We start from the raw sequence: 27,426 nt of genomic DNA, 5'->3' as shown, positions 1-27,426 counted from the left end.
AACAATCAACAATAGAAAGAAAATAGTTACATGGGCAGTGAGAGGGGAAATTCCAGCCAGTTTCTCACTTCCATGAGTTCTCATTTCCATGGAGAACATGAGAAATCGATTCAAACTTATAAGAATAAAAGTATTCCCCAATTGATGAGTGGCCAAGGGGTATCAACAGGTAAATCTCGAGGGAAGAAATCCAAGCTATTTATAACCATCAATCACTAACAATCAGAAAAATGTAAATTACAGAAAGCAGCTCTGAGGCTCCACCCAACAAAGAAGAAACCAACAAACGCTGGAGGGGATGTGGGTAAACAGGTACACTGTTGACTGGCGGTTATTGTTGTAGTCACTCTAGAGAGCAATCTGGAGCCATGCCCCCAAAATTATTACCAAACTATGCGTACCCTTTGCCCCAGTGATGCCACTTACATGTGATCAAAGTGGTCAAAGAAAGAAGAAAAGTTCTCATGTATACAACGATATTTACAAAGGTTCTTTTTGAAAACAAAGAGGTGCCCACCTATCAGGCAATGGCTAAGCAAACTATGGCTTCATTAATAGAATGGAATATTATTGTACACTAAGAAATGACAAAATGGACAGTTTCAGAGGAAAACAGAATGCAGAGTGAAGTGAGTAGAACCAGGAAAACGATTTATACAACAATATGAAGAAAACTAACTTTGAAAGACTTTAAAACTCTGAGCGATGCAATGCTAAACCTTAATTCTGGAGCACTGGAGATGAAGTAGGTGAGACCAAGAAGTAACATCTTTTGACAGGACCAAGGTTTGTTAGGCTAGATTATGCATACTTGTTATGAAGGCTTCTTTTTCTTTTTTTATTGTTCAATGGTAGGGGGAAAGTGAGAGGAAGAGGTAACAAATTCTTGGGGGAAAATTTTATTCCAAAATTTAAAACAAACTTTAGGTAATACAGGTACATGTAAGTAAAACTGGGTTTACCAGAACAGGAAGGAAGGAAGGAAGGAAGGAAGGAAGGAAGGAAGGAAGGAAGGAAGACAGGAAGGAAGGAATCTTGTATCCTGTAAAGCTCCTCATTGTTGTTTCCTTGTCTGTAAAATGACAGGGTGGGACAAGGTGATATGGAAGGGCTCTTCCAGCTCTGGAGTTATATAACAGACAGTGAAGCTAATGAAGTAAGAGAAAACTCAAATGCCCTGTATCCTATGACAATCTACAGATGAGTCTGAATTGCTACCCACAATTAAAACAAACTTGTTTTGCATGTATTTTTTTTAAATAGCACTTAAAAAAAGAAAAACTAAAAGGAAATAGGTATATGGGTATATGATCCTGAAATCAGGAAGTTATTTTTAACATGGGGAGAGTTAAAAAAAAAACAACAATTTACCTGGGCCTGGATCCTAGCTGTTGATACAACCCTAACCAGCCAATTCCCTTCCCCCCCTCTTCATCCCAACCTCATCATTTTATAATAGAAATATGGGGGAGGCATGAAGGGAAGAAGAAAAGAGGAGTGTTGTACCAGTGAATGTAATCCTATGATTTGTGGAATGAATTCCACCCACTACAAGCTTTTTTTTAAAAAATGAGGTAAAATTTGGATTTCCAAAGCATCATCAATCAGTTAGATATTTATATATTTATTATTAAATTAAGGAGCAGCATAATATAGTATAGTCTTGGGAGTCAGGAAAATCTGGATTCAAGTCCTGCCTTTGAAGTGTACTGGCTGTGTGTCTCTGAGCAAGTCACATAAGCTCTCTGAGCCCCAGGCAGCTCTCCTAAGACTGCAAGTTACTTTAGGAGCAAAGAAAATATAGAGAGCATTACAAAATGTAAAATAGCTAATTTTGATTATATAAAATTAAAAGGTTTTTACACAAACAACACCAATGCAAACAAAATTACAAGGAAAACAAAAAAACTTGGAAAAAATTTTGCAACAAGTAATTCTGAAAAAGACCTCCTTTCTCAAGTCAAATTTATAAAAATATGAGCCATTCTCCAATTGATAAAAGGTCAAAGGATATGAACAGGCAATTTCTGGACAAAGAAATCAAAGCTAACTGTTTAGTTACTAACATTAAAAATGGTCTAAATCACTATTGATTAGAGAAATGCAAATTAAAACAACTCTGAGGTACCACCTCATGCCTATCAGATTGGCTGATATGACAAAAACAGGAAAATGTTAGATGTTGGAGGGGATGTGGGAAAACTGGGACACTAATGTTGGTGGAGTTGTGAACTGATCCAACCGTTCTGGAGAGCAATTTAGAACTATGCCCAAAGGGCTATAAAGTTGATCCAGCAACATCACTGCTAGATCTATATCCCAAAGACATCCAAAAAAGGGGAAAAGGACATATTTGTACAAAAATATTTATAGCAGCTCTTTTTTGTGGTGGCTAAGAATTGGAAATTAAAGGGGTGCCCATCAAATTGGGGAATGGCTAAACAAGCTGTCAGAAAAACCTGGAAAGATTTACATGAACCAATACATAGTGAAGCGAACAGAACTAGAAGAATGTTGTACACAGTAACAGCAATATTGTTTGATCAAGAACTGTGAATGACTTAGTTATTCTCAGTAATACAATGATCCGAGACAATCCCAAAGGACTCGTAATGTAAAAATGCTATCTGCCTCCAGAGAAAGGACTGATACTGTTTGAATGCAAATTGAAGCAGGCTATTTTTCACTTTCTTTCATTTTTTTCTTTCTTTGAGTCTTCTTGTACTAAATGACTAATATGGAAATGCTTTCCATAATTACACATGTATAACCTGTATCTGATTGCTTACCATCTTTGGGAGGAAGGAGAGACAGACTTTGGAACTCAAAACTTGAAATAAAAATGTTTAAAAATTGAGAAAAAAAGGCTTTAAGTTACAACCAATCTGCATCAGTGGAAGGCATTTCCCCACACAGAGGAAATCACGGGTCTGGGCCAAAAAAAAATTGTTTTTAACAATTTCTGCCACTGTAGTCTAACAGAAAACCCAATTCGTATCATATTAAACCCAAGGAAAAAAACTTCAATAGGAACAAGGCCATTGCTGCCAAATATTTTAACTCAAGTTCAAAGTCTTTCAAAGCCCAATTCTGGCCTGAAGAGGTAACTACACCTCAACACACATACACATACACACACACACACACACACGCACACGCAATCACAAGTACATATAGAAACCATAAGGGGGAAGTAGAACTCTGACAACTGCATTCAGAAGAATGAGCAACATCTGGTAGAGGCTCCTGGAAGTTCTGAATCAAAACTTAGCTGACTTGAGACACAAGCAGTTTCTATCGAGTTGCTTCTCACAAAGCTGAAAACTAAGTGGGCAACCATTGCTTGGGGCAAAGCTGAATGAACCGTGAGATAGGAATGTCATGGAATATAACTGCGTGGTAACAAATGACAAATACGAGGAAATCAGAGAATCGTGAGAAGACCCATATGAACTGATACAGAGTGAAGGAAGTGGAAGCAAGAAAAGGAGAGGGAAAGATGATTACATTACATAACATTACTATAATAATGCAGATAGAAAGAACACTATGATTAAAATAGATGCCATAAAATTGTAATGCTCAATCCTGGCCCTGAAGAAGAGATGAGGAAATGTACCTCTCTTCACCTTAGAGTGGAGGGGCGTGGGGTGGGTGGGGAGAGCAAATATGAGTGAGGAATGTGTACTCTCTCTCAGACATGGCCACTGTGTCAGCTGGTTTTGCCTGTTTCTCTTGGTTCTGAGGAAAGGATGGATGGATGGATGGTTGGGGTGGGAGTGGTATATGAATATAATATAGAAAAAGGTTTCAATAAAATTTTCATTTAAAAAACAAACAAGATGCTATCGAGAGTTGGAAGTAACCATACCTTTCCATGCAAGGGGAGCCACTGATCAAGAGGCTTGTCAAGCTTCCAGGAGTTCATGTTGACCTCAGCCTCTCCCAGGAAAGTATTGCGGCCCAAACGGCCATGGTGCCAGACAGAGAACTGTAAGACCCTCTGAGACAGCAGGGATTTGGGGATCTCATACTGTGGAAAACAGCACAGATGTTCAGGGTCAAGGGAGGCAGAGATATGGAGCCCTGTCCACAAAGGGCAGGATTTTAGAACTAGTCACCCCTGGGGAGCCTCAGCCCCAGCCAATCCAAAAAGCCAATGAATAGTCTCTCCTTTCTGCCCAGACCTGTGTTACTAATTACAAGCGCATGCCCACCCTTTCAGTTTCTTCGTGCTAAGGCCTAATTGCCCACCCCACTCCCTATATCACACAGCTACCACATACTCAAGGGAAGACCCAGCACAGAATTGACTCCTTATCTCTGATTTGGGAAGGAGGCCTCCAGACCTTGAACAGTGAAGGAGCCCATTTCCCCAAGTGACCGATCAAGTGAAACCTGGGGGCATCTCGGTCTCTCCTTCCCAACAGTCCCAAGCATCTGGAAAGTGTTCTCCCCTCCCTCTCAGGCAAAGGGCTGGGCAGGTATGTGCCCTCCCTCAGTGCTTGCATAGGTACTGATGTGACCCATTCAGGTGCAAGGGAGATGCTGCAGATAGGAGCTCGAAATGCCATCTGCCCCAGGGGTGGGGGTACTCACTCGGAAGATCTCATCAAACATTGGGTTGGTAGTGCCTTGTTTGATGCTGGTTTTACGCTTCCCCTGTCGGGATTTGTCAGGCAGGAGGTAAGTCTTCACATACCTGGAGAACATTGCAAATGCCAATTGCTTCACTGGGTCTCCTCAAAACCCCTTACCTACTACTCCTACACACTCACTCACACACACACACACACACACACACACACACACACACACACACACGCTCCAAGCATGAAATGTCCCCTTATGGTTGCTCCAGCACATCTGACACCCTCACTCCTTGAACTCTACCCCTCAATATCCTTTAGTTCTCCCTCCTCAGCCCCTGGCTCCGTGGGGGCTTGCCCTTGCCCTAGGCACCCTGTCTGCCTTCTCAGAGCATCAGGTTTGGGCAGCACTCACGGGTTTGAGCGCTTCTTGGTGTCATCAGCAAATGCCAGCTGGCGGCACTCCTTCACATGGACCAGCAGGGTCTGGGAGGACTGCTCATACTTCAAGGAGAAGGCAATCTCGCCCGTTATCAAGATGTCACTGACTTCCCCAGCCTCACTGTAGATGCTCACCATGCTGCCCAGGGTGCTCTGGAAAGAATAAAGCCCAAATATGCCATGGAGTTCCTGCACGGGGAGCCTCAATGCCCTCCCACAGGTCCCACAAACCCCATAGGAAGTGCCCAGAAAGCTTGGCAGTAAGCCTTGCCATTGGCCCTCTGAGTCAAGAGCAAAGAACAGTGCATGTGCACTAGGGAACTCACTTTGGAACAGGGGTTCTTAGCCTGAAGGCCTCAGAAAGACTCTGGGAGGGGGGGGCGGCGATCAGTGAACTCAGATGGGAAAAAAATTCTATCTTGATTTTCACTATCTTCGAACTAAAATTGAGCATTTCCTTTAATCACTTTAAAACATTTAAAAATGTCAATTAGGTACTTTGTAGATGACCTAGGCTTTTGCTTTTTAGAGCATCCTAGATTCAGAGATGAAAGAGACCTCAAAGGTCATATTATCCAATCCCCTTCTTTTAAAGATGAAGAAACTGGGGCCCAGAGAAGTTCAGTGATTTGTCCAAGGTCTCACAGAGAGAAAGCAGTAAAATCCAAATTTGAACTGCCATCCCTACCCATCCTTGCTCCCTCTTGTGAATGTTCTCCTTGTAGATTTTCACAAAGTGGGGAGTTAGGGGGAGTCCATTCAACATATGGAAGACCTTTACATCTCTTAACATCATGTAGAAACTATGGAGCACATGACGTGGGCCACTATCCATTTCTTTCCTTTTCCTGGTAGGCTTCTATGCATTTCTTTACTTACCTCCACCTTGGCTGCAGAAGAGGGGGGAGGCGGGGACAGAAAGAAGAAATGAAGTTCAAACCACTCAATTTTTGTTCCATGCCAGGCAACATTTCATTTCTGAGTCACCACAGCCAAAGTGGCAGCATATTGCTGCTGAGCTTCTCTGTGCTTGGATGAACCAGTTATTAGAAAGCAGACACAGCCTGCCATCTAGATGGTACGTTTTTGTCCGGTAGAAGCTGCCAGAGCTTGTCACCTTTGGCAAAGCCCATGAGAACTCACAGTGTCCTCCACACTATAAGTTCCCAAAGGCTGGGCCAGAGGAGTTTGAGCTCTGGGAGATTCTTTTTAGCCTCAGTATTCTTCTGGCAAGGCTCTATGGCTGGCGATCATGAAATAACACTCTCTTCAAGGACTCAAACTTGTAGGGCACCCAGGGAGTAATGAAAAGACCCATGAAAGGTAGAAAGAAGATTTAGCATACTGCAAGCAAAGAACTGTATTCCCAATGCAACACATAAGATTTCTTTAAGAAGATGTGTGCCCCTAAAAGGAGGCACGATGACTGAAGCACTTGCCCAGGGTCACACAGCTAGCAGAAGATGGATCTGAACCTAGGGCTTCCTAACTCCAAGATCAGCATTCTACCCACTATACCACATTGCCTCTCAAAAAGCAAATGGGCCCGTTCAAAATTAAAAGACACAAGAAAAACGCACATAAATGAAATCACAAAATACTCTTTCAGGGTTGGCAAAATAAAAATGATGATAGTACCTAAATAACGCTATACCAAACTACCAAGATTACATCAGCACTCCCTCACTCAAATCCAAGTCAACTGCAAAGTCATGTCATCATTCCCTAATGTCATGGTCTGCTTTGAGAACAAAGGACAAACACAACAACACAACATTATAGAACTAGGTAAAATAACAACAGAATTCATTTGGAGAAACAAAAGGTCCAGAATCAGAGGGGAAATGAGGAAAAAAAAGTAGGAACGAAGGGATGAATACCCCTTCCAGACTTCAAAGTATATGCCATAGTAGTAACTACCAAAATCGTTTGCTATTGGTTAAAAAAAAAAAAATAGAATAGGGCAGCTAGGTGGCGCTGCAGTGGATACAATGCTGGGCCTGCAGCCAGGAAGTCATCCACCTGAATTCAAATCTGGTTTCAGACACTTAACTAGCTGTGTGACCCTGAGCAAGTCACTTAATCCTGTTTGCCTTATTTTTCATCTGTAAAATGAGCTGGAGAAGGATATGGCAAACCACTCCAGTATCTTTGTCAAGAAAATCCCAAATAGGGTCAAAAACAGTCAGACATGACTGAAAAATGACTCAACCAAAAAACAGAAAAGTTCATCCCTGAAACTGACTAGATAGGCAAGAATCAGAAACAAAGTCCAAGGCAAGCGCACAGGTCAAAAAAACCAAGAAGAGGAATTACTGGAGTAAGGACTCTCGACTCCACAAGAACTGCTAGGAAGCAAATAATGAATCAAAAAAACTCCAACTAAACACTAAAAAAGAGCATTTAGCATTTAACGAAGCATTTAGAAAAATGTGTAGAAGAGAACAGAAGAAAGTTCAGAGGGATTCACAAACCAGCAGGGGAGCTTTGGAACTAATGGGGTGAATTGTATCTGTTTTGTTTTTAGCCCAGGTTGTGTATAATAGAGATGCATGTGTTCATATACAATCTCCCTCCTGTCCCCTCATTCTTTTTTTGTCTATAGAAATGTTCAAATTTGTTGGGTTTTTGGCTCTCCCATTAGAACATTAAGCTCTTTGCCTATAGGAATTGTTTCATTCTTTGCACTTGTAGCCTCAGTGCCTAGCACAATGCTTGCCTGACACATAGGACGTAAGCTTGTTGAGTAAGTGATCACTGAAAATCAGAAAGTGCCTTGGCATAAATTACCTTTAGACCAGTATGTGATATGTTATAATGGACACATGACCCATACATAAAAGGTCACATTATGATAAAGTTAAGTAATGAAAGGAGACATCTTGCACAACTATGGCTAGGGGGAGAATTGTTAACCAAAGGAGGAATGGAGATGATCATAAAAGAGAAAACGAAAAAATACAACTTCATAAAACTAAAAACCTTTTACACAAATAAAATCAGTGCAGTTGCCCATTGGGTGAAAATATTTTCATCAAATACTTCTGATGAAAGTCAGCTTGCAATGATATGTTGGGAACTCACAGAAATACATAAAACATTCCCCAATAGACAAGTGAGCAAAAAATATGAAGAAATAGTTTTCAAAAGAAGAATTTCAAACTACCAACAATCATAAGACTGTTCCAAATTGGGGGGCAGAGCCAAGATGGTGCTGTGAAAGGAAGGAACTACGGGAGCTCTCTGAAAAATTCTGTCAGATACATCTAAAAAAGTGAATCTGAGCAGATTTGAGAGAGTTAGAAGCCACTAGTAGACTGAGAGGGGTAGGAGCGCCAGGCATGTAGAATGACACCAGATCGCACCAACCAGGAACAGCAGAAGAATCCAGCCAGCATGTGTCTGGAAGGTCGCTGGGTGAGTGAAACACCGGAGCAGGAACAGGCCCAGGGTGAAAGTACCAGCTATGGCCCTGATTGAACCCCAGGCCTCTCAACCCAGGACTGGAGTCTGTCAGAGTGCAGAGCCTGTGTCCGCGGGAGCAGTTAGCCTGGAGGCTTCCAACCCACAGTCTAAAGGTTTGAAACTCATCTTCTTGAACTTCTGGGAGCCATGATGTCCAGGTAAAATGGCTCTCATCCCTCCCTTAAATAAACACAGAGAATAAAACCTGAGGAGAAACAGAGGAGCCAGAAGTGGGGATTCAAACGTGAGAGAAGTTGGGGAGAGGGCCCTTCCTGTGGTGGTGGAAAGAGACTAGTGCAGGAAGAGAGGTGTCCCAGCAGCCCCCACCTCAGCAGAACAACAAGAGTAACTGAGCCCCAGGGGGTGGAGCTAACAAACGTCAATGCCAGGACCCCAGATGTGCCTTTGCACAGCCAGGGGAAGTGGCAGACAACACAGACAACAGTTGAGACCATCTGGCCTGTAGAGCAGTCCTGGGGAAGAGGAGACTCCTAGGAGCCAGACTACCCCTTTCCCACACCTCACAAAACCATAAAGCGAGTGAGGAGGCCCACAGATTCCAATATAAGAAACTTGGGACAGAGCCCCCTGAGCCTCAGAAACAGAGATCCACTTTAGAATCCAGGAGGAAAAAAAACACCATGAAAAAACACACTAAAAAGCCAAAGACCATTGATTCATATTATGGAGACAGGGAAGATGAAAATACCAATTTAGAAGAAGACAGCACAGACACTATACCCACATCTGAAACCTCAAAAGGGAAAGTGAACTGGTCTCCAGACCAAAAAGCATTCCTGGAAGAACTCAAGGAGGACTTTAAAAACCAAATTAGGGAGGTAAAAGAAAAAATGGAAAAAAAAATTCACTGAGGAAAACAAATCTTTAAAAAGTAAAATCGGTGAAATATTTAAGGAGAATCAGAATATAAATGGAGAAAATGTCTCATTGAAAAGTAAAATCAACCAAATGGAAAAGGAGATAGAGAAGCTAAAGGAAGAAAACAATATATTAAAAATTAGAATTGGGCAAGTAGAAGCTAATGACTCTATGAGACATCAAGAATCAGTCAAACAAAGTCTAAAGAATGAAAAAATAGAAGAAAATGCGAAATATCTGAGTGGAAAAACAACTGACCTGGAAAATAGATCAAGGAGAGACAATCTAATAACTATTGGTCTACCTGAAAGCTATGATGAAAAAAAGAGCCTGGACAGTATCTTCTATGAAATCCTTAAGGAAAATTGCCCAGAGGTCCTAGAACCAGATGGCAAAATTGTCATTGAAAGAATCCACCGATCACCACCTGAAAGAGATCCAAATTGAAAACTCCAAGAAATATTATAGCCAAATTGCAGAACTACCAGGTCAAGGACAAAACACCGCAAGCAGCCAGAAAGAAACAATTCGAATATCACAGAACTACAGTCAGGATCACACAGGATCTGTCAGCTTCTACATTAAATGACAGGAGAAACTGGAATATGATATTCTGAAAGGCAAAGGAGCTTGGACTACAACCAAGGATCGACTACCCAGCAAAATTGAGCATAATTTTCCGGGCAAGGCGATGGACATTCAGTGAAATAAGGGAATTCCAGACCTTCCTGATGAAAAGGCCAGAACTCAATGGAAAATTGGGTCTCCAAATACAAAACTCAAGAGAGACATAAAAAGGTAAACAGGGGGGAAAACCCTAGTTAGTCAATAAGGCTAATTAGTTACATCCTTATATAGGATTATTTTGTTTTACAGACATTTTATATATTATATATATGTATGTATATGTCAATCTTGAGAATAGTATAGTTATGACAATTGAAAGGGATATTCATAGACTATTGGTGTTAGTATAAAATAACCGATAAAAATATAATTAAGAGATATAAAGGGATGGTACTGGGAGAAGAGGTAAGGAGGGAGTAGAAAAGGGTAAATTACACCAAATGAAGAGGCACAAAAACGTATTGCAGTAGAGGGAAAGAAGGGAGGGAGAAGAGCAGTATCTGAGCTTTACTCTCATCGAATTTGGTTCAAGGAGGGAATAACATACCCTGATAAGTATAGAAATCAAACTTGTCCTACAGGCAGTAGGAGGGGAAAGGGGAAAGAAAAGGGAGGGGGGTGGTCACAAGAGAGGAAAGAAGTGGCAAGGAGAAAAAGGTAAGATAAGGGAGGGGAATCAAGAGGGAAGGTAAACTGAGGAAGGTGGTGGTCCAAAGCAAAACTCTGTTGAGGAGTGGAAGGGAAAAGGGAGAAAGAAAAGCATAAACGGGAGGAAATGGGATGGAGAAAAAGACACAGATAGTAATCATAACTGTGGATGTGAATGGGATGAACTCTCCCACAAAACAGAAGCAGATAGCAGAACGAATTAAAAACCATAATCCTACAATATGCTGTGTACAAGAAACACATTTGAAACAGGGGGATACACACAGGGTAAAGGTAAAAGGCTGGAGTAGAATATATTGTGCTTCAGATAAAGTAAAAAAGCAGGAGTAGCAATCCTAATCTCAGACAAAGCAAAAGCAAAGATAGATCTAATTAAAAGAAATAAGGAAGGATACTATATCCTGCTAAAAAGCACCATAAACAATGAAGCAATATAATTATTTAACATATATTCACCAAGTGGTATGGCATGTAAATTCTTAGAGGAGAAGTTAAGGGAGTTACAGGAAGAAATAGACAGCAAAACTATAATAATGGGGGACCTCAGCCTCCCCCTCTCTGAACTTGATAAATCTAACCTCAAAATAAACAAGAAAGAAGTTAAGGAGGTGAACAGAATTTTAGAAAAGGCAGATATGATAAAGGCCTCATTTCTAAAATATACAGAGAACTGAGTCAAATTTATAAGAATAAAAGCCATTCCCCAATTGAGAAATGGTCAAAGGATATGAACAGGCAGTTTTCAGAGGAAGAAATTAAAGCTATCTATAGGCATATGAAAAAATGCTCAAAATCACTACTGATTAGAGAAATGCAAATCAAAACAACTCTTAGGTACCACATTTCTCTTGTCAGATTGGCTAAAATGACAAAACAGGAAAATGATAAATGCTGGAGAGGATGTGGGAAAATTGAAACACTGTTACATTGCTGCTGGAGTTGTGAACCGTTCAGCCATTCTGGAGAGCAATTTGGAGCTATGCCCAAAGGGCTATAAAAATGTTCATACCCTTTGACCGAGCAATACCACTTGTAGGGCTGTATCCCAAAGAGATCACACATGTGGGAAAAGGACTGTATGTACAAAAATATTTATAGCAGCTCTTTTTGTGGTGGCAAAGAATTGGAAATCAAGGGGATGCCCATTAATTGGGGAATGGCTGAACAAGTTGTGGTATATGAATGTAATGGAATACTATTGTGCTATAAGAAATGGGGAAGATATGGACTTCATAATAACCTGGAAAAATGTACATGATATAATGCTGAGTGAGCGGGGCAGAACCAGGAGAACATTATACACAACCACAGATATATTGATTCTCCGATGACTAACTTTGATAGACTTGGCTCTTCTCAGCAATACAAAGTGCAAAGACAACTCCAAAGGACTCATGATGGAGAGAGTTATCTACATCCAAAGAAAGAACTGTGGAGTCTGAATGCAGATTGAGGCAAACTATTTGCTCTCCTTTTTTTTTCTTTTGTTTTTTTTCCTCTTTTGCTTTTGTTTTTTTTTTTTTTTGTTTTGTTTCGTTTCATTTTTCTCCTGATTCATTCCATTGGTCATAATTCTTCTTTACAACTTGACTATATATGTAGAAGATATAGAGGATTCCATGCCATTTTGGGAAGGGAGGGGAAGGGGGGGGGAGAAAATCTGGAATTCAAAATTATGTAGAGCCGAGTATTGTAAACTAAAAATAAAAAAATCTTAATTTTAAAAAAAGACTGTTCCAAATTACTAACAAGAAAAGTAAACATTAAAAAATAATTCTGAGGTTTTACTGCACACGTATAAATATGGCAAACATCACAAAAGATTGAAATAGTCAACACTGGTGGGGATTCAGTACACTAATACACTGCTGAAAGGCACTGTATAAATTGATTGAGCTAACTATTCTGTAAAACATTTTGGCATTATGCTTTTAAGAAGTCACTAAACCATTTGTTCCCTTTGACCCAGAGATCCCACACTGGCCATATGTTACCAAGGAAGTCAAAAACAGAAAGATGAAAGATGAAAGATTTCATATACAGCAAAATATTCAAATAAACACTGAATGAATGTGGAAGTGAATGTCTATTGATTGGGGTTGTCATGCTGTAAGAAACAACTGTGAAGAAGTCAGAGAAGACTCGTTTCAACTGATGCAAAGAGAAGTAAGCAGAACTAGGAAAATTATTCATACCAAGATAAAATTTTATACCACAAATGGAAAGAGCTCTAAAACAAAGCTGAACACTGGATAACTATGATGCCTAGCTTGGCCTTGGAGGAAAGCTGAAGAAATGCACCTCCTTCCTTTTGTTGGAGAGAAGGGAGACTGTGGATACAGAATGGTGTATGTCTAAGTATACATAAAATAAAGGATGTGCGATCAGTAGTAAAGAGAAAAAGAGTTAGCCAAGAGTATGATTAGAAGCCTGATACATAGTAGGTGCTCAACAACCTCATCACCACACCACAAGGTGTGTGTGAACTTTGATATATTCACCATGTATATGAATTATGGTTAAGAAATAAAAAGTGGGGGCAGCTAGGTGGCACAATGACTATAGCACTGGCCCTGGAGTCAGGAGGATCTGAGCTCAAATCTGGCCTCAGACACTTGACACACTTACTAGCTGTGTGACCTTGGGCAAGTCACTTAACCCCAATTGCCCTGCCTTCCCCCATCCAAAAAAAAAAAGAAGTAAAAAATGAGGAAGACTATAAGAAAGAGACAGAGAGAGGGGACAGATGGGAACAAGTTAGTATTCTGGGCCCACAGCAAGTAGCTGAAGGCCACCCAGGCTGCCAGTCCTGTCTTTAGTCTTCCCTCTCCTGGTGGTACCCTCTGCCCCATAAACTCTACTATTTAATCTTAGGAGAGAAAATGAGCAAGGGTATTGGCTCAGATTTGGCTTCCCCATTCCAGGACATGTTTCATACCACTGCCAAAGCAATTTTTCCTCAAGCACAGGTCCGACCATGTCGCCCTTCTACTCAATAAACTTCTGTTGACCCTGAGATCACATATTTTAGCTTTTTAATTTCTAGTTTTGCATAAGTTTTAGAGTGTGCACAGTTAGGAACACAATAGCATATGTATAATCCATAAAGAAGTAAATATACACACATTATGTAGACACACTCCAATTTTTTTGGTATGGAGCACATCGTCCCAAAAGTTTGGCGCCTCCTGGCCTAATAATAATAATAGTAGGAGTTGGCGTTTATCTGGTTTTTAAGGTTTGCAGAGCACTGTCTTGACATGGTAGATACTATTACTGCCTCCATTTTATGGATGAGGAAACTGAGGCTGAGAGAGATTAAGTGCCAGGAATCACAGTCAGGTGCCCTGGCATATAGTTTGCAGACTCTTCTCTTTCTTTTTGGGAAATCAGAACATTTATTACTAGTGATATCATTATTATTAATAGCTAGCAGTCACCGAGTGCTTTCACATTGGCAGTGGTCCTTTCTCCAATCCTCTGGGCCCTCTCCCACTGGCCAGTTCTTCTGATCCCCAAAGATATAGTCAGCTGAGCCAGATGGCACGAATCTCCCAAGGACAAGCTCAGGGTTTTCTTATCACCCTCCTTATCTTGGGGATCAAGTCCTTGCTTAACTCCTTTTTCTTCTGTCCTTTCTAGGCCAACTGATCTTACCAGAACACTTCAAGCCCCCTCCCAAAGCATGGGGAATTATGAGCTGGCTCTAATGAACTGTTATCTCTCTTTTTGGGTTTTTTTTTTTTTGCCTCGTGCCAGAAGGGAGAATTTGGTTAATGCTTTCAAGGCTTTCATACAAAATGGTCCCAGCCCCAATTACTTAAGGTAAGAGGCTCCCTTTCATCCTCACCCAGGGGCACAGTCACAAAGGTCAAGAACTTGTCTAGGCCTGTCCCAAGCCGCTAAAGCTAAAGTCCCAGAATCCCTTGAGCAATGGCTTCGGGGGCCACATCATCCAATCCAAACTTGACCAGGAAACTCCCTGCACAAGATCCCTGAAAAGTAGGCATTTAGCATTCAGACCTCCCAGGAGGAACAAGCCCCTCCACTCCAAAAGCAGACCATGCCACTCCTGGTATCGAGCCTGCCTTTGCCTCTCTGCTGCCTTCATCTCTTGGTCCTAGCTCTGCCCTCTGGGGCCAAGTAGACAAGTCTAAGCCCCCTTCAGTCTTTGACCACAGCTACCATTATCTATCTCCCCTTGACCCAAAGCCATCTCTGAGTCCAACCAATTCTTCTCATTGTGACCTTGAGACCCTTGACCAACCTGTCACCCTCCTTCCTCTCTTTCTGAAATGTGGCCCCAAGTATCAGTGAGCCTGTGCATTTGCCTTCCTTTCCACAGAACAGGGTTGGTCCCCCCAGATCTCTCCTCAGTCTTAGGAAGGAGATCTCTCCCTCTCTGGAGTACACTTACGAAACCAACCTGACTCACCAAGGAAGAACCACTACGTAGACTGCTTCTGGCTGTTTTCTGCCGATGGATCTCTACCAGGCTATCGATGTCTTCTTCTTCCTCTTCCTCCTCCTCCTCCTGGAAGTATAAAGAGGTCTGTCAGGCTCTGGGACAATGGAATGGTTCTGGAATATCAGTGGCCAAGTTCGTCTCAAAGCTGTGACATTCATATCTACCCACTTCACCTACATCACAGGTTACCAAAGAGGTCACCTCTCCAGAGCTGCTCTCCAGGCTTCGGAGCAGAAGGACACAAAGTCAATACACCAGATGTGCCTATGAGCTAGAAATCTCTTCCTTCTAACCACAACTCTCTGTTTTCCTTAAAGATGGAGGAAACTGGGGGTGCAGAATGTTGCCCTCAGACATGATCACCAGACCAGTCAGCTTTGCTTAACTCTTTCTCTTTGTCATACAAGGGTGCCATACACCAAGTGATCATGATTGTCAAAATGAAAGGCATCAGTAAAACAAGAAAGTTTGGGGGGGAAAATCTCTTCCTCCGACTGGTGATATTTCAACCAACTAAGATGTATTTGAGGTATCAGAGAGACAAGACCACATACATACAAACACACACACACAGAGTGTAATATAATTCACATAATCATAGACTTGGAGCTGGAAAGTAATCTAGAGATCATCTAGTCCACCTTTCCCTCATTTTACACATGATGAAGCTGAGGCCCAGAAAGGTGAAATGTCTTACAAAAGAGACGGGATTTGAACCTAGTGTTCTTTCTACTGAATTATGATACAGAATCGAGGTTGAGGTTGAGTGCTGAAGACCATGCTGTCCCCAAGCTCAGAAAAGGTGAAGATTACTGTTGCCTAGGAAGTCAGAAAAGGTCAGGGAGCTGGAGGTGGGTGGACAGGTGGTTGGTTCAAAAGGAACCCCCAAAACAGGTGGTACTAAGCAGGAGACAAGATGTTCGAATACAAAATGAGAATAATATTTGAGATGATGTATGATTCATTGTGAGATTAGTGCAGGTGCGGTGTTAGGAATTAGGAACTGGTTTTGCCTCCGCTGTCTCAGAAATACACGAAGCAGTCTCGCACATGTGAATTGGCAACTGGACTTCGGGGATTTGCAAGAACAGAGAGCTGGGTTTTGCCTTTCATCGAGGATTAATAAGTCTGGGAAATGTGAGAACTGTGAGCTCACCCAGTACTAATCGCTAAAGGTCAACTCCACATACAAAACAAAAGCCCAAATGTCACCCAGCAGGAGTAAAAAACTGGAAACCAAGTGGGTGCCCATCAATTGGGGAATGGCGGAATGGACTGTTGGTACTGTAATATAATGGAACATCATTGTGTTGTGAGACACAATGATTATGAGGTATTATGAGAAAAATGGCAGTTTAAGTTTAAAGACTTAGTGGGTTGAGGAGCACAGATCTGGAAATGACTGACTTGATGATCAGAGGCCTCAATAAAACTTGAGGTCAGGTTTTTGTTTTTACATTCCCAGCACCCACCACCAAGCTTGGCACATAGTTTACTATAGGAACTTAATAAATGTTTGTTGAATTGCATCTGCGTGCCTGCTTTCCCACAGCTTATCCAATAATATTTTGTCTTTGTCATTTCTGCTCATTTGCTGTGTATGAGTTGCAATCTAAGAGCTGTTTTAATTTGCATTTTCCAAGGTTGCAGACATTTTGCAAAACTTCTGGAGACTTTCATCATAATTTGTCTGCCATTGTTATCGGGAAATTGCCTCAAGTCAGAGATTTTCATGAACTCCCTAGATAGCTTAAATCTGAAACTTTAAACAAGCATGTTTCATGTACATTTTCCCTCCACATTATGATTTCTCTTCACATTTTACCTGGAGTGATTTTATTCATGCAAAAGCTTTTAAAATTTCATTCAACTGAACTTGCCAATTTTGTCTGTCATGACAAACTGTTATTTTGTTAATAATTCTCTCCGTAAAATACATTTAATATGACTGTACATGTATAGCCTATGTCAGATTGCTTGCCGTCTAGGGAGGGGAGGAGGGGAGAAAAAAACATTTGGGACTCAAAGTCTTGGAAAAGTGAATGTTGAAAACTATCTTTACATGTAATTGGAAAAAATGAAATACTACTAAGTAGAAAAAATAAAAATAAACCATTCTCTCCACAGCCATGGTACTTCCTCCGTTCTCCCCAATTTTTGCAGATGCGCTGTGACCTTTTACGTTCACATATGCACATACGACTGACGTTTACTGTGCTGTATATAGTGAGACTCTGGTGTAAATTTAATTTCTACCAAATGTTTTCCTAGTTATTCCGACAATTAATTAACATCTTCTTGGGTATATTGAATACTGGGCCACCATGTTCTATGGCTTCCAGGCCTGTTTTAGCTAAACTAATTGAATTTTTTAAACAGTACCAAAGAGTTTTGATGATGACTATTTTATAATACACAGGCAGCAAGGTGGCACAGTGGATATGCAGCGCTGGATCTGGAGTCAGGAAAACTCATCTTCCTGAATTCAAATCTGGTCTCAGACCCTTTCTAGCTGGGTGACCCTGGGCAAGTCACTTCATTCTGTTTGCCTCAGTTTCCTCATGTGTCAAATGAGCTGGAGAAGGAAATGGCAAACCACTCCAGTATCTTTGCCAAGAAAACCCCAATGGGGTCAGAGAGTCAGACACGATTGAAATGACTGAACAGCAACAAGAACAAGAACAAAAATGTCATATAGTTGTCAGACCTACTGCAGAAGGGCCCTTACCATGTCCGCGATGAGGCCTGGGACCGACCTGCTTCTGTCTCCCAAGGAGCCACTGCCAGGGTTTAAGTCCCCTGGGCGAAGATCCATAACAGACTTAGTATACTCTGAAGAAGAGATCAAGAGTCTAAATTTAAAAAGAGCCCTACTGTGCTCCAAGCTGCTCCCTTGTGGCTGAGAAAGAGGAGGAGAGCTACCTGAAGGCCTCAGGGCTCTCCTGGGATTCTTCTTGAATATCATTTCAGTCTCATCTGTAGATCCCAAGCTCTGCCCCAAAGGCTGTACTTCCTAGGAAGGAGGGGGAGGAGGCACTGAGTTTATGGAAGAAGGGATACAGCTATATGACCAGTATGGAAACATGTTTTGCATTACCTTACATCTATAATCGATACCATATTTCTTAATTTCTCAAGGGCCAGGAAAGGGGAGGGAAGAAGAGAATTTGGAAATCCAAAATTTTTAAATGAATGTAAAAAAAATTTAAATGGAATTGGGAAATATTTAACAAAACAAAAATCTTTTTTAAAAGGAGGACTGCAGTTTGGGAGGGAGGCAAGATGCTCAAAGCCAGCACATGAACCTCCCACTTGAATAAACTCTCTTTGTCAGCTCACCCCCACGATATAGAAACCAATTCCGTATGTTTATTCAAGTTGATTCAAACCCTTATTAAGACAAAAAGAAGTTGAATAATGTTCTGATAGCAATTGTCACATATAGAACTTTAGAAGTAGAGATCAATAATATAGGGGTAGCATCATTTCCACCAAACGGCTTTGGACTGAACCATGAACCAAAGTATGAACACGCTTCGGAAACACGCATGTGCACGCACACACATACAGCTTTAAACTAGAAGAAAAACCTGTGCATTTTCTCTCAGTGGAAGCATGGAGGTTCCCCCAGGTTTATCAGAGTCACACCCCGACTTACATCGTCTGCTTCAGCCTTATTGGTCATGGCCAGAGAAGTGCTGCACTCTGGGCCCTCAGAGCTTCTCTTGCTTTCTTGCAATGTTCCAACTTTCTCCAGAGGGTTTCTCCAGGAGACAGACAGACAGATACACATGTTAGAAGCAAAGCCCAGCCAACCTCAAGAGGAAACATAGCACCGGAAAATCTACAGTCGCTGGCCTGGAGCCAGGGGTATAAGCAGACCCAGACCCAGGGCTTCAAACTATATTGCAGGTAAAGGAATGCAGAAGGTTAATTTCTAAATAAGCAGCCTCCCCGCCAGTACACAAACACACATACACAGGCATCATTCCTGAGGGGCGGCTGGGCTGCTCACTCTTGGGCTCAGCACAAACTCCTCAAGCAGTCCAGTCTCCAAAAGCCAACACACTCGAGGCGCCCTGGGTTCTGAGCCCACTTACTGAGAAGAAACACTACCAGAAGGGCCAAAGCAAATTATCCAGCAGTCAAAGATTTCAGGACAGGTCTAGCAAGGGAGGTTGGCTCACTAAAGGAATAAGAAGCCTGCACTGCATCCTAATGCTGGGATTGAGAGGATGCTCCGTGTGTGTGTGTGTGTGCGCGCGCGCGCGCACATCTGCCTGTGTGTACATGTGTCTATGAGCAGGCGTGGATGTGCGTGTGCATGCACGCACATGTGCACGTTCAGAGGAGGGAGGCAGTGCTCTCACCTCCAAGTGTCGCCTACAGCATCCACTTGGCTACTGTCCATGCTCGTGCTCTTGGGCTCCAGAGAATCCTTTCCATCTCTGGGCTCTGAAGCATCAAATGACAAGCTACAGGGGGAAAAATCCAAAACAAATGAGTACTCAGCAGGAATCCAGCTACCCCAGGTGAGATCTCCCCTTTCATCATGATGACTGGCACGGGCTGATGGACTGAAAGGCAAGTCACTTATCATCTCTCCTGAATCCTTACCGTGGGGGGGAGGCGGCAGGGAGGAGGAAGGGACAGGTGAGACTAGAACAAACTCTCTATTCCTTCTTCTACCATCTCAGATTCCCTTATGGGGGGGAAGAGGTTTCATAACTATCACTAAACAAGGACCTTTTAATGGCATGTTTCAGGTGTGGAAAAATTCTCCAATCCTAGATGCGATGTAACTGAATTCCCAGGTACAAGGGGCAGCAGCAGCCAGCAGTAGAGGGTAATTTGCCTTGTAGCCAATAATGGGCAAAGGCCTTCATCTTGGGTCTACTGTGGTACCGTTGAACCACTTGTTTTCTCCTCTCCTATGAAAGGAAAAAGGTCCAACTGTCTGCATGGTGCAGTGGAAAAAGTACTGAACTGAGAATATGGAGACCCAGTTGCTGGAACCATCTTGACCCTGAGCTACCTGGATAAGCTTGAGCAAATCATTTAACTTCTGAGGACCTCAGTCTGTTCTTCTGCAAAATTAAGGAGGCAGCCTTGTTGTTGTCCAGTCAAGGATAACTCTTCATGATCCCGTAGACCATACCAAGCCAATACTTGGCAAAGATACTGAAGCAGCTTGCCATTTCCTTCTCTGATGGATTAAGGTAAATAGAGGTTAAGTGACTTGCCCAGGGTCAAACAGCTAGTACTCGCCTGAGGCCAGATTTGAACTCAGAAAAATGAGTCTTCCTGACTTCAGGCTGATGCTCTATCCACTGAGCCATCTAGTTGCCCCTAGCTCAAAGTTGCTCTCCGGATAATTAACATTGTATGATTCTATAATTCTATGGATTCTCAGAGAGGAAGTATATGGCTAGTGTGTTGGACCTGGAATCAAATAGACCTGGGTTCAAATTCTGGCTCTGCCACTTAGTCCTATGTGACCTGGAGTAAGTCACTGCCTCTATGGGCCACACTTTCCTCAGATGTTAAATGAGGAGACTGGGCTAGACAGAGAAGGGGTTCAATGACTTCCTAGTTCCTTGCCAGCTCTAAGTTTGATTTTGTTTCCAAGCTGAAGAGAAAAGGGCCATCTGTTGTGTTCTGCAGGAACCCAGCTGTGGATGAAAGCTTTCTAGAGTGTTACTGCAAGTGCTAAGGGTGGCCCAGGTCAAACGTATTCGTCAGGCTCAGATCAGCAGGAGTCATTCTGGCCCTTGTTCTCAGGTCATCCAAAGCCAGGGAGGACCCCAGTGAAGTCCTTCACTGCCCTCCTTATCCCTCTAAGCATGCCAGGAAGGGGCATGAAGGGAAAGATGCATGAGAGGGAGGGCCGCAAGGAGCCCAACATAGTAGCCATAAAGGAACCAGGGTCACCAAAGCTCAGCCTGGAAGGGGCTTCCGAAATCATCTAGACCAAGGCTTCCTAACCTGGGCTCTGGGAACATGCTTTGTGGGAGCAGACAGAACCCCAGACCAACCCACTCCCACCCTCTTTTAGAAATATTAAGAAAGCATTTGGAGATGATCCTAGTCTGCAGCCTCTGAAATAATCTGAAAGAGAAACCTTATTAGTCTTTCAATGACTATCTATCCCCAAAGCATGTCCTGCCCCCCTCTCTCCAATAGGTGGTGGCTGGGCAAGGGGACTTTGATGGATCCACTGAACCTAAGGGTTTTTCTTGGACCCCTTGGGGCAGAAGATTGGGGAAGCCTATAGATCCTTGCCCAAAACTGTGGTTTTAAATGAATAAAATAGAATATATAGATTATGGTGGAAACCAATTATATTGAAATACAGTTATCAAAATATTTAAAAAATAAGTTCATGGACCCCAGGCCAAGAACCTCTGCTCTATGAATATCATCTTTTTCCCCAGTGGCCAGAGGGAATTGGAATAATGGCTTGTCACAGAACAGTCCCCCTTCTCCTCATTTCCTGGCCGTATGAAGTTATTGATCAGAAGGAGGAGGTCCTTTAGATTATTTCAGGTCACCAGTGACCAGGTTGGGGGAGGAAAGGAGAACCCTTGAATGGAGAGCTCATAGAGGGAATGAGGGGTTTTAGGGAAATGATTATCCAAGGGTGTGGCCAATAGATCAAATGGCAACTGCTCTGTTTGATGAAGCAAGATGGGAACTGTTACATGCCCCACCTCATTGTTTAAGTAGGTTTTATCACAATATCTCACCATGGCTTCCTTGTTCAAGATTCCTATAAATGTGACTTCAAAATTTTTTTGTGGGGAAGACATGCCTGAGGGCATGAGGGGATTCTGCCAGTTTAGACACTTTTCTCTCAAGGAGAAGAATGCCTGGATTTGGAATAATCCTAGTCATAACAAGTGGCTCTGGGAAGCTTGGGCCTATAACACTGAACATAGCATCAATCCATTTTCTTTGACAGCTTGTCAAAGCTTCTTTCCCCTCCCTCCAGCTGCCTGCTTTCTGGAGATCAGCAGGGCAGGGGAAGTTAAGTCCTGCCCAGGGAGACAATGTGACATGGGGAACTTGAAGTTGGGAAGATCCAGGTTCCCCTTCCATCTCAGATGCTTACTAGCTGTGTGCCACTTTGGGACCTTGTAAAATGAGTGGCTTGACCCTTAATGGCAATTTCCTCAATTCTAAAATGCAGGGGTTGGACTTGAAGGTCTCTCAGGGCCCTCTGCTTCTGAATCTATGACCCTATGAAATTACAAACAACTGTGCCAATCAGGTGGAGTGGAACTCCAAGCATCAGCCTGGCAAGCTCAGGCAACAAGCCAGAAAGGCTGAACACACAGCTAAGAGCCTGCAATGGAATCTTGGGGGCTTTTTGTTCTGTAGAATTCCTTTGAGGGAATCCGATGGCTTCTTCTCCATGTTGTTTTCATTACTTTACTGGCCCATTTCTTATCAATTTGAGGGGTTGGGGGGAAGACGAAAGGTGAGACAGGAAGTCACCAATTATCAATCACTTTGCCAGAACTAAATGATCAAGAGACTCAGGTTCTAGCCCCATTTCTCCATTACCTAGCTGCATAACCCGAGGCGAGTAACAGCACTGCACTTTTGTGGACACTTGGATCTACTGCACGAGGCTGTTGAGCATCTCAAGTGATAAATAAGAACCTGTCTGAAAAATCCAAAATGCTCTGCAGCACGCTGGAAATGACCTGGGTATTTATTACCTGAACTCCTTGAGTGGCTCCTGGCTGCTCCTCATTCCAGTCCGGGCCTCACTGAGTTGAGACTGCTGGAGAAGAGACTGTCCCACAGTGTCTCTTTTACCAGCTTCAAAGGTCATTCCAAAATGGGAAGGGTCAAGGGGGAGAAGAGAAGAGGAAGAATTAATCCTAAAAAGCATGGGGTGGGACAAACACTGGCTTTGAGAGAGAGAATCAAGGGTCGAACCTTGGCCCCATCATTTACTAGATATGTGGATTTGGGCAAGTCAACCTCCCTGGGCCTTGGCTTCCCCATCTAGAACTAGATTACCTCTCAAGTCCTTTCTGGTTCTAAATGTAGGCTACATGCAGGTGGTCCCATTCCATTTCAACCACCTTTCTGGTTCTAAATGTAGGCTACATGCAGGTGGTCCCATTCCATTTCAACCACCTTTCTGGTTCTTACAATGTCTCCCTGGAAACCTCCTTTAGCCATGTATCCCTAGTACCTAGCACAATGCCTGACACATAGTAGATGCTCAGTCAGTCAATAAACATCTATCAAGTGCCCATGTGCTAGGCACTGCGTTAAGCTCTGGGGATATAAAGAAAGGCAAAAACCTTTGCTCTTGGCTCTCAAGGAACTCACAGTCTAATGGGGGAGACAACACACAAACAACTATATACAAACAAGATCCAGGCAGGGAAAATTGGAAATAGTCAACAAAAGGAAGATGCTAGCATGAAAGGGGATTAGAAAGAGCTTCTTGTAGAAGGCAGTATGTTAGCAAGGACTCGGAAGAAGCCAGGAGGCAGAGATGAAAGGAGGAACATTCCAGACACGAGGGACATCCATTGAAAAGGTGAAGTGTCACACTGGATTGAAGAGCACATGGCAATGGCCAGGGAGGACAATGGAAGGTGTAAGAAGAATGGAAATGTGCAAGGCCGGGCTTTGAGTGCCAAGCAGAGCATTTTGTATTTGATCCTGGAGGAGACAAGGGGCCACTAAGGTCTATTGAGGAGGATGGTGATACGGTCAGATCTGCGCTTTAAGAAGATCACTTTGACAGCTGAGTGGAGGGTAGACTGGCATGGAGAGAGGCTTGAGGCAGAAGGATCTCCCAGAGCAGGCTACGGTACTAGTCCAGGCATGAAACGATGAGGGCCTGCACCAGGGTGGTGGTAATGTCAGAGGAAGGAAGAGGATATATGTGAGAGAGATCATGAAGGTAAAATCCACCATTTCTCAATAAACATTTATGAAGTTCCTACTATGTGTCAGACTCTGTGCTAAATGATATAAAAAGAGGCAAAAGACAGTTCCTTCCCTCAAGGAGCTAACAATCTCATGGATCAACAGATTGTAGCCAAGGAGTGGGAGAAATGAGGCAGTGGGAGGAAAGATGACTCCTGGATTGTGACCCTGAGTGACTGGGATGACGCTGATGCCCTCAACAGTTAGGAAGACGGATGATATGAGTTCAGTTTGGGACATGTTAAGTTTAAGACATCTACGGGACATCCAGTGCATGATATTCAACAGACAGTTGGAGATGCTAAGCTGGAGGTCAGCAGAGATGTTAGGGCTGAATAAATAGGTCTGAGAATCATCAGCACAGAGATGGTCATTGAATCCATGGGAGCTGATGAGATTACTTAGTGAAATAGTCTAGAGGAAGAAGAGAAGAGGGCCAAGGACAGAGCCCAGAGGGACACTCGCAGTTAACAGGGTGACTTGGATGAAGATCCAGCAAAGGAGACTGAGAAGGAGCAGATAAATAGGTAGGAAGAGAACCAGGAGAGAGTGGTGTCATGAAAACCTAGAAAGAAGAGAGTATGAAAGAGGGTGATCACCAGTGTCAAAGGCTGCCGGAAGGTCAAGAAGGATGAGGACTGAGAAAAGGCCATTGGATTTGGCAACGAAGAGATCATTGGGAACTTTGGAAAGAGCAGTTAAGGTTGAATGATGAGGTCAGAAGCCAGACTTCAGAGAGTTAAGAAGAAAGCAAGAGGAAAGGAAGTGGAGGTACTGAAGGCAGACAGCCTTCTCATGGAGTTTGGCCACAAAAGGGAGGAAAGAGATGGGCTGATAGCTAACAGGGATGGATGGATCAAGTGAGAGTTTTTAGGATGGAACAGACATGGGTATGATTATAGTCCATAGGGAAGCAGCCAGAGACAAGGAGAGATCAAAGATAAGTAAGAGATGGAAGATTCAATCTCCTGGAGAAGATAGGATGGAATGAGCTTTCGTACACATATAGACGAACTTTGCTTTAGCAAGGAGAAGGGCCACATCATTATGTGAGATGGGGGTGGAGAGGAGAAATAGTGACAGAAGGCATCTGAGTGATATGGAATGATGAGGAGAGAGGAGGAGAGGAGAGAGGAGGAGCGGAGAGGAGAGGAGAGAGGAGGAGCGGAGAGGAGAGGACAGAGGAGGAGCGGAGAGGAGAGGACAGAGGAGGAGCGGAGAGGAGAGGACAGAGGAGGAGCGGAGAGGAGAGGACAGAGGAGGAGTGGAGAGGAGAGGACAGAGGAGGAGGGAGCTCTTGGCGAATGGTCTCAAAGTTTTCAGTAAAATTAGAGGCAAGATTCTTAGCTGAGAGGAGAGGAGAAGGTGAGCCATGGGAAGATTTGGAAGAGCTGTTGCGGTGAGTGGGATAGTTCATTAAGAAGGTATAAAAGGAGCACACTGCAGCAATGAGGGCCCAGTTGAGATTACACAACATAAATTTGTAGTGGACTCAGTCAGCATGTGTTGAGAAGAGAAAGTAGAAGATGATGGGAGTGATCAAGGCTGAGTCTTGGTGGGAGTGGCGGTCTTGGCAGGGAAAGGATAGAGATAGTCTAAGGGGGCAAGGGACTCAAGAAAAGAGAGTAATCTAGACCTGAACTGGTTTACCAAAAGGTCAAAATGAGGAAGGGTGATTGCCTGGGAAAGTACTGAGGGGTTGAGGGACCCAGGGTCATTGTATGGATGAAAAACAAGCTTTGGGGTTGCAAGGCAGAGGGAGAGGAAGAATGATAATAGATTGTGATCAGATAAGGGAATTTCAGAGTTCTTAAACTTGGAGGTGGTGCCTTGGTGGGTTGTAGTAAGATCAAGGGTGTGACCATCTCCCCCCGTAGCTGAGGTGGCTGGAGGAAGAGTAGGTCATGGGAAATTACTAAGTTGAGAAACTGAGGTTTTGAGGTGTTTGGGTATCAATTTGTCTTTTGAAGTCCCCTAGTATAAATGCTCAAGACACTGCTGAATAAATGAACAGCTGGCAGTAGAACAAAGCCCCCTATTTCCTACAAATAGGGCAAAAGCCAAAGTGAACCTGGATACCCCAGGACCCACTTGGCTAGGATGCAGTCTCCCTAGAAATGCAGTACCTGTTGGCTTCTTGCGCAGTGACATCCTCACTAAGTCGCTGGCCAGATGGTTAGCAAAGCGATTCACTTTCTGATCGTAAAACCAGTCACCGGTTGTCTTCTTCAGCTCTCTGGGAGGGAAGAAGAGGAATTGATATTTGGCTAAAGGCATTTTTTTCAGGCAGGCATGCAGGCTGACATTTTCGCCACATGCAAGGCCTCACTTCCCTCTCTGCTCACTCCTCCCCCTGGTTCTGGAACAACACTCACGCTTCCTTGACGCACACCTTGCACCTCCAGGTGCCATGGGCGCCAGGGGTGCGGCAGTCCCGACACACCAGGTGATTACAGCCTCGGCAAGTGTTGGTTTTGGGGTATATTCTCCCCAGGCTCTGCTGGCACCGGGCACAAGTCCGCTCACCATACCGCTGGCTGCCCCGCTTGGCCCCTTTCCTCCGGATCTCCAGCAGCTCATTCTTTAGTCTCCTGCTCAGACCAGAGAGAGTTGTTCACCTGGAGTCAGGATCTCAGTGGGTTGAGCAGGATTTTTGACTGGTGCTGATTTTTTTTTTCGGGGTAGTGATGTGAAAAGAGAGTGAGGCCCTTTGCTTTTTACGAAGTTCACCACAACACAGAGCCAACTTGAAGCCCTGGGGAAGACACACGTGGCAAACATGCAGTAGACACATAGCAGTCATGCAGCTATGACAAGATCTCTCTAAAGTTTCAAGCAAGAAACACAAGCAAAAATGCCAAATCTTGGCAGGCCAGGCCTCTCTTGATACTCTCACCTGATCCGCTTCTCTTCGGCTTTTCGGAGCTCCTCGTCCCGCTGAAGAACTTTCAAGATCAAGTCCCTCTCTGTCTCAGAGAGAAAGGAGAGATCAACCGCCTCCGACATGACTCAGTTCACTTTATCCTCAGATCTTTTATGCTTAAAAAGTATCCAAACAAGCAGAGCTGCCTGAAGGAGGACAAGGACTCATATCAAACACCTGGTCGACAGCACCAGAGCCTTCCAACAGGTCCCTTGCCCCGGTCGAGTGGATGGCTCCCTAGGAAGGCTCACCACTCAAGCCATCAGCACCTGAACTCTGGCCTGGGAACAGAGGGGACAGTCATTCTAAGATCACTCCACTAGTCAGCAAAAACCCCAAACCTCTCCCAGAGTAATCCCCTCCTTACACTTGACAAACCCACCTCAGCATCTTGAGAGAAAACTGGG

General features: G+C 43.3%; 1 protein-coding gene across 1 annotated transcript in view; it reads right to left on the bottom strand.

Moving 5' to 3' along the window:
* SYTL4 (synaptotagmin like 4) overlaps positions 1-27,102 on the bottom strand; it is a 39,119-nt gene extending 12,017 nt beyond the window's left edge. The window contains exons 1-12 of the mRNA XM_036740146.1: positions 26,993-27,102; positions 26,472-26,687; positions 26,223-26,332; positions 22,863-22,965; positions 19,509-19,613; positions 18,797-18,902; positions 18,061-18,151; positions 17,867-17,970; positions 15,106-15,204; positions 5,005-5,183; positions 4,600-4,702; positions 3,872-4,033 (exon numbers count right to left, since the gene is read on the bottom strand). Of these exons, the coding sequence (XP_036596041.1) occupies positions 3,872-4,033; positions 4,600-4,702; positions 5,005-5,183; positions 15,106-15,204; positions 17,867-17,970; positions 18,061-18,151; positions 18,797-18,902; positions 19,509-19,613; positions 22,863-22,965; positions 26,223-26,332; positions 26,472-26,687; positions 26,993-27,102 (1,488 nt within the window). The remainder of the gene's footprint in view (positions 1-3,871; positions 4,034-4,599; positions 4,703-5,004; positions 5,184-15,105; positions 15,205-17,866; positions 17,971-18,060; positions 18,152-18,796; positions 18,903-19,508; positions 19,614-22,862; positions 22,966-26,222; positions 26,333-26,471; positions 26,688-26,992) is intronic.
* Positions 27,103-27,426: the final 324 nt, after the last annotated feature.

Source organism: Trichosurus vulpecula, chromosome X (genome assembly GCF_011100635.1).
Source record: "Trichosurus vulpecula isolate mTriVul1 chromosome X, mTriVul1.pri, whole genome shotgun sequence".
Classification (NCBI taxonomy): domain Eukaryota; kingdom Metazoa; phylum Chordata; class Mammalia; order Diprotodontia; family Phalangeridae; genus Trichosurus; species Trichosurus vulpecula.
Note: the sequence above shows the minus strand (reverse complement) of the source record. Positions and strands in the feature narration are given on the sequence as shown.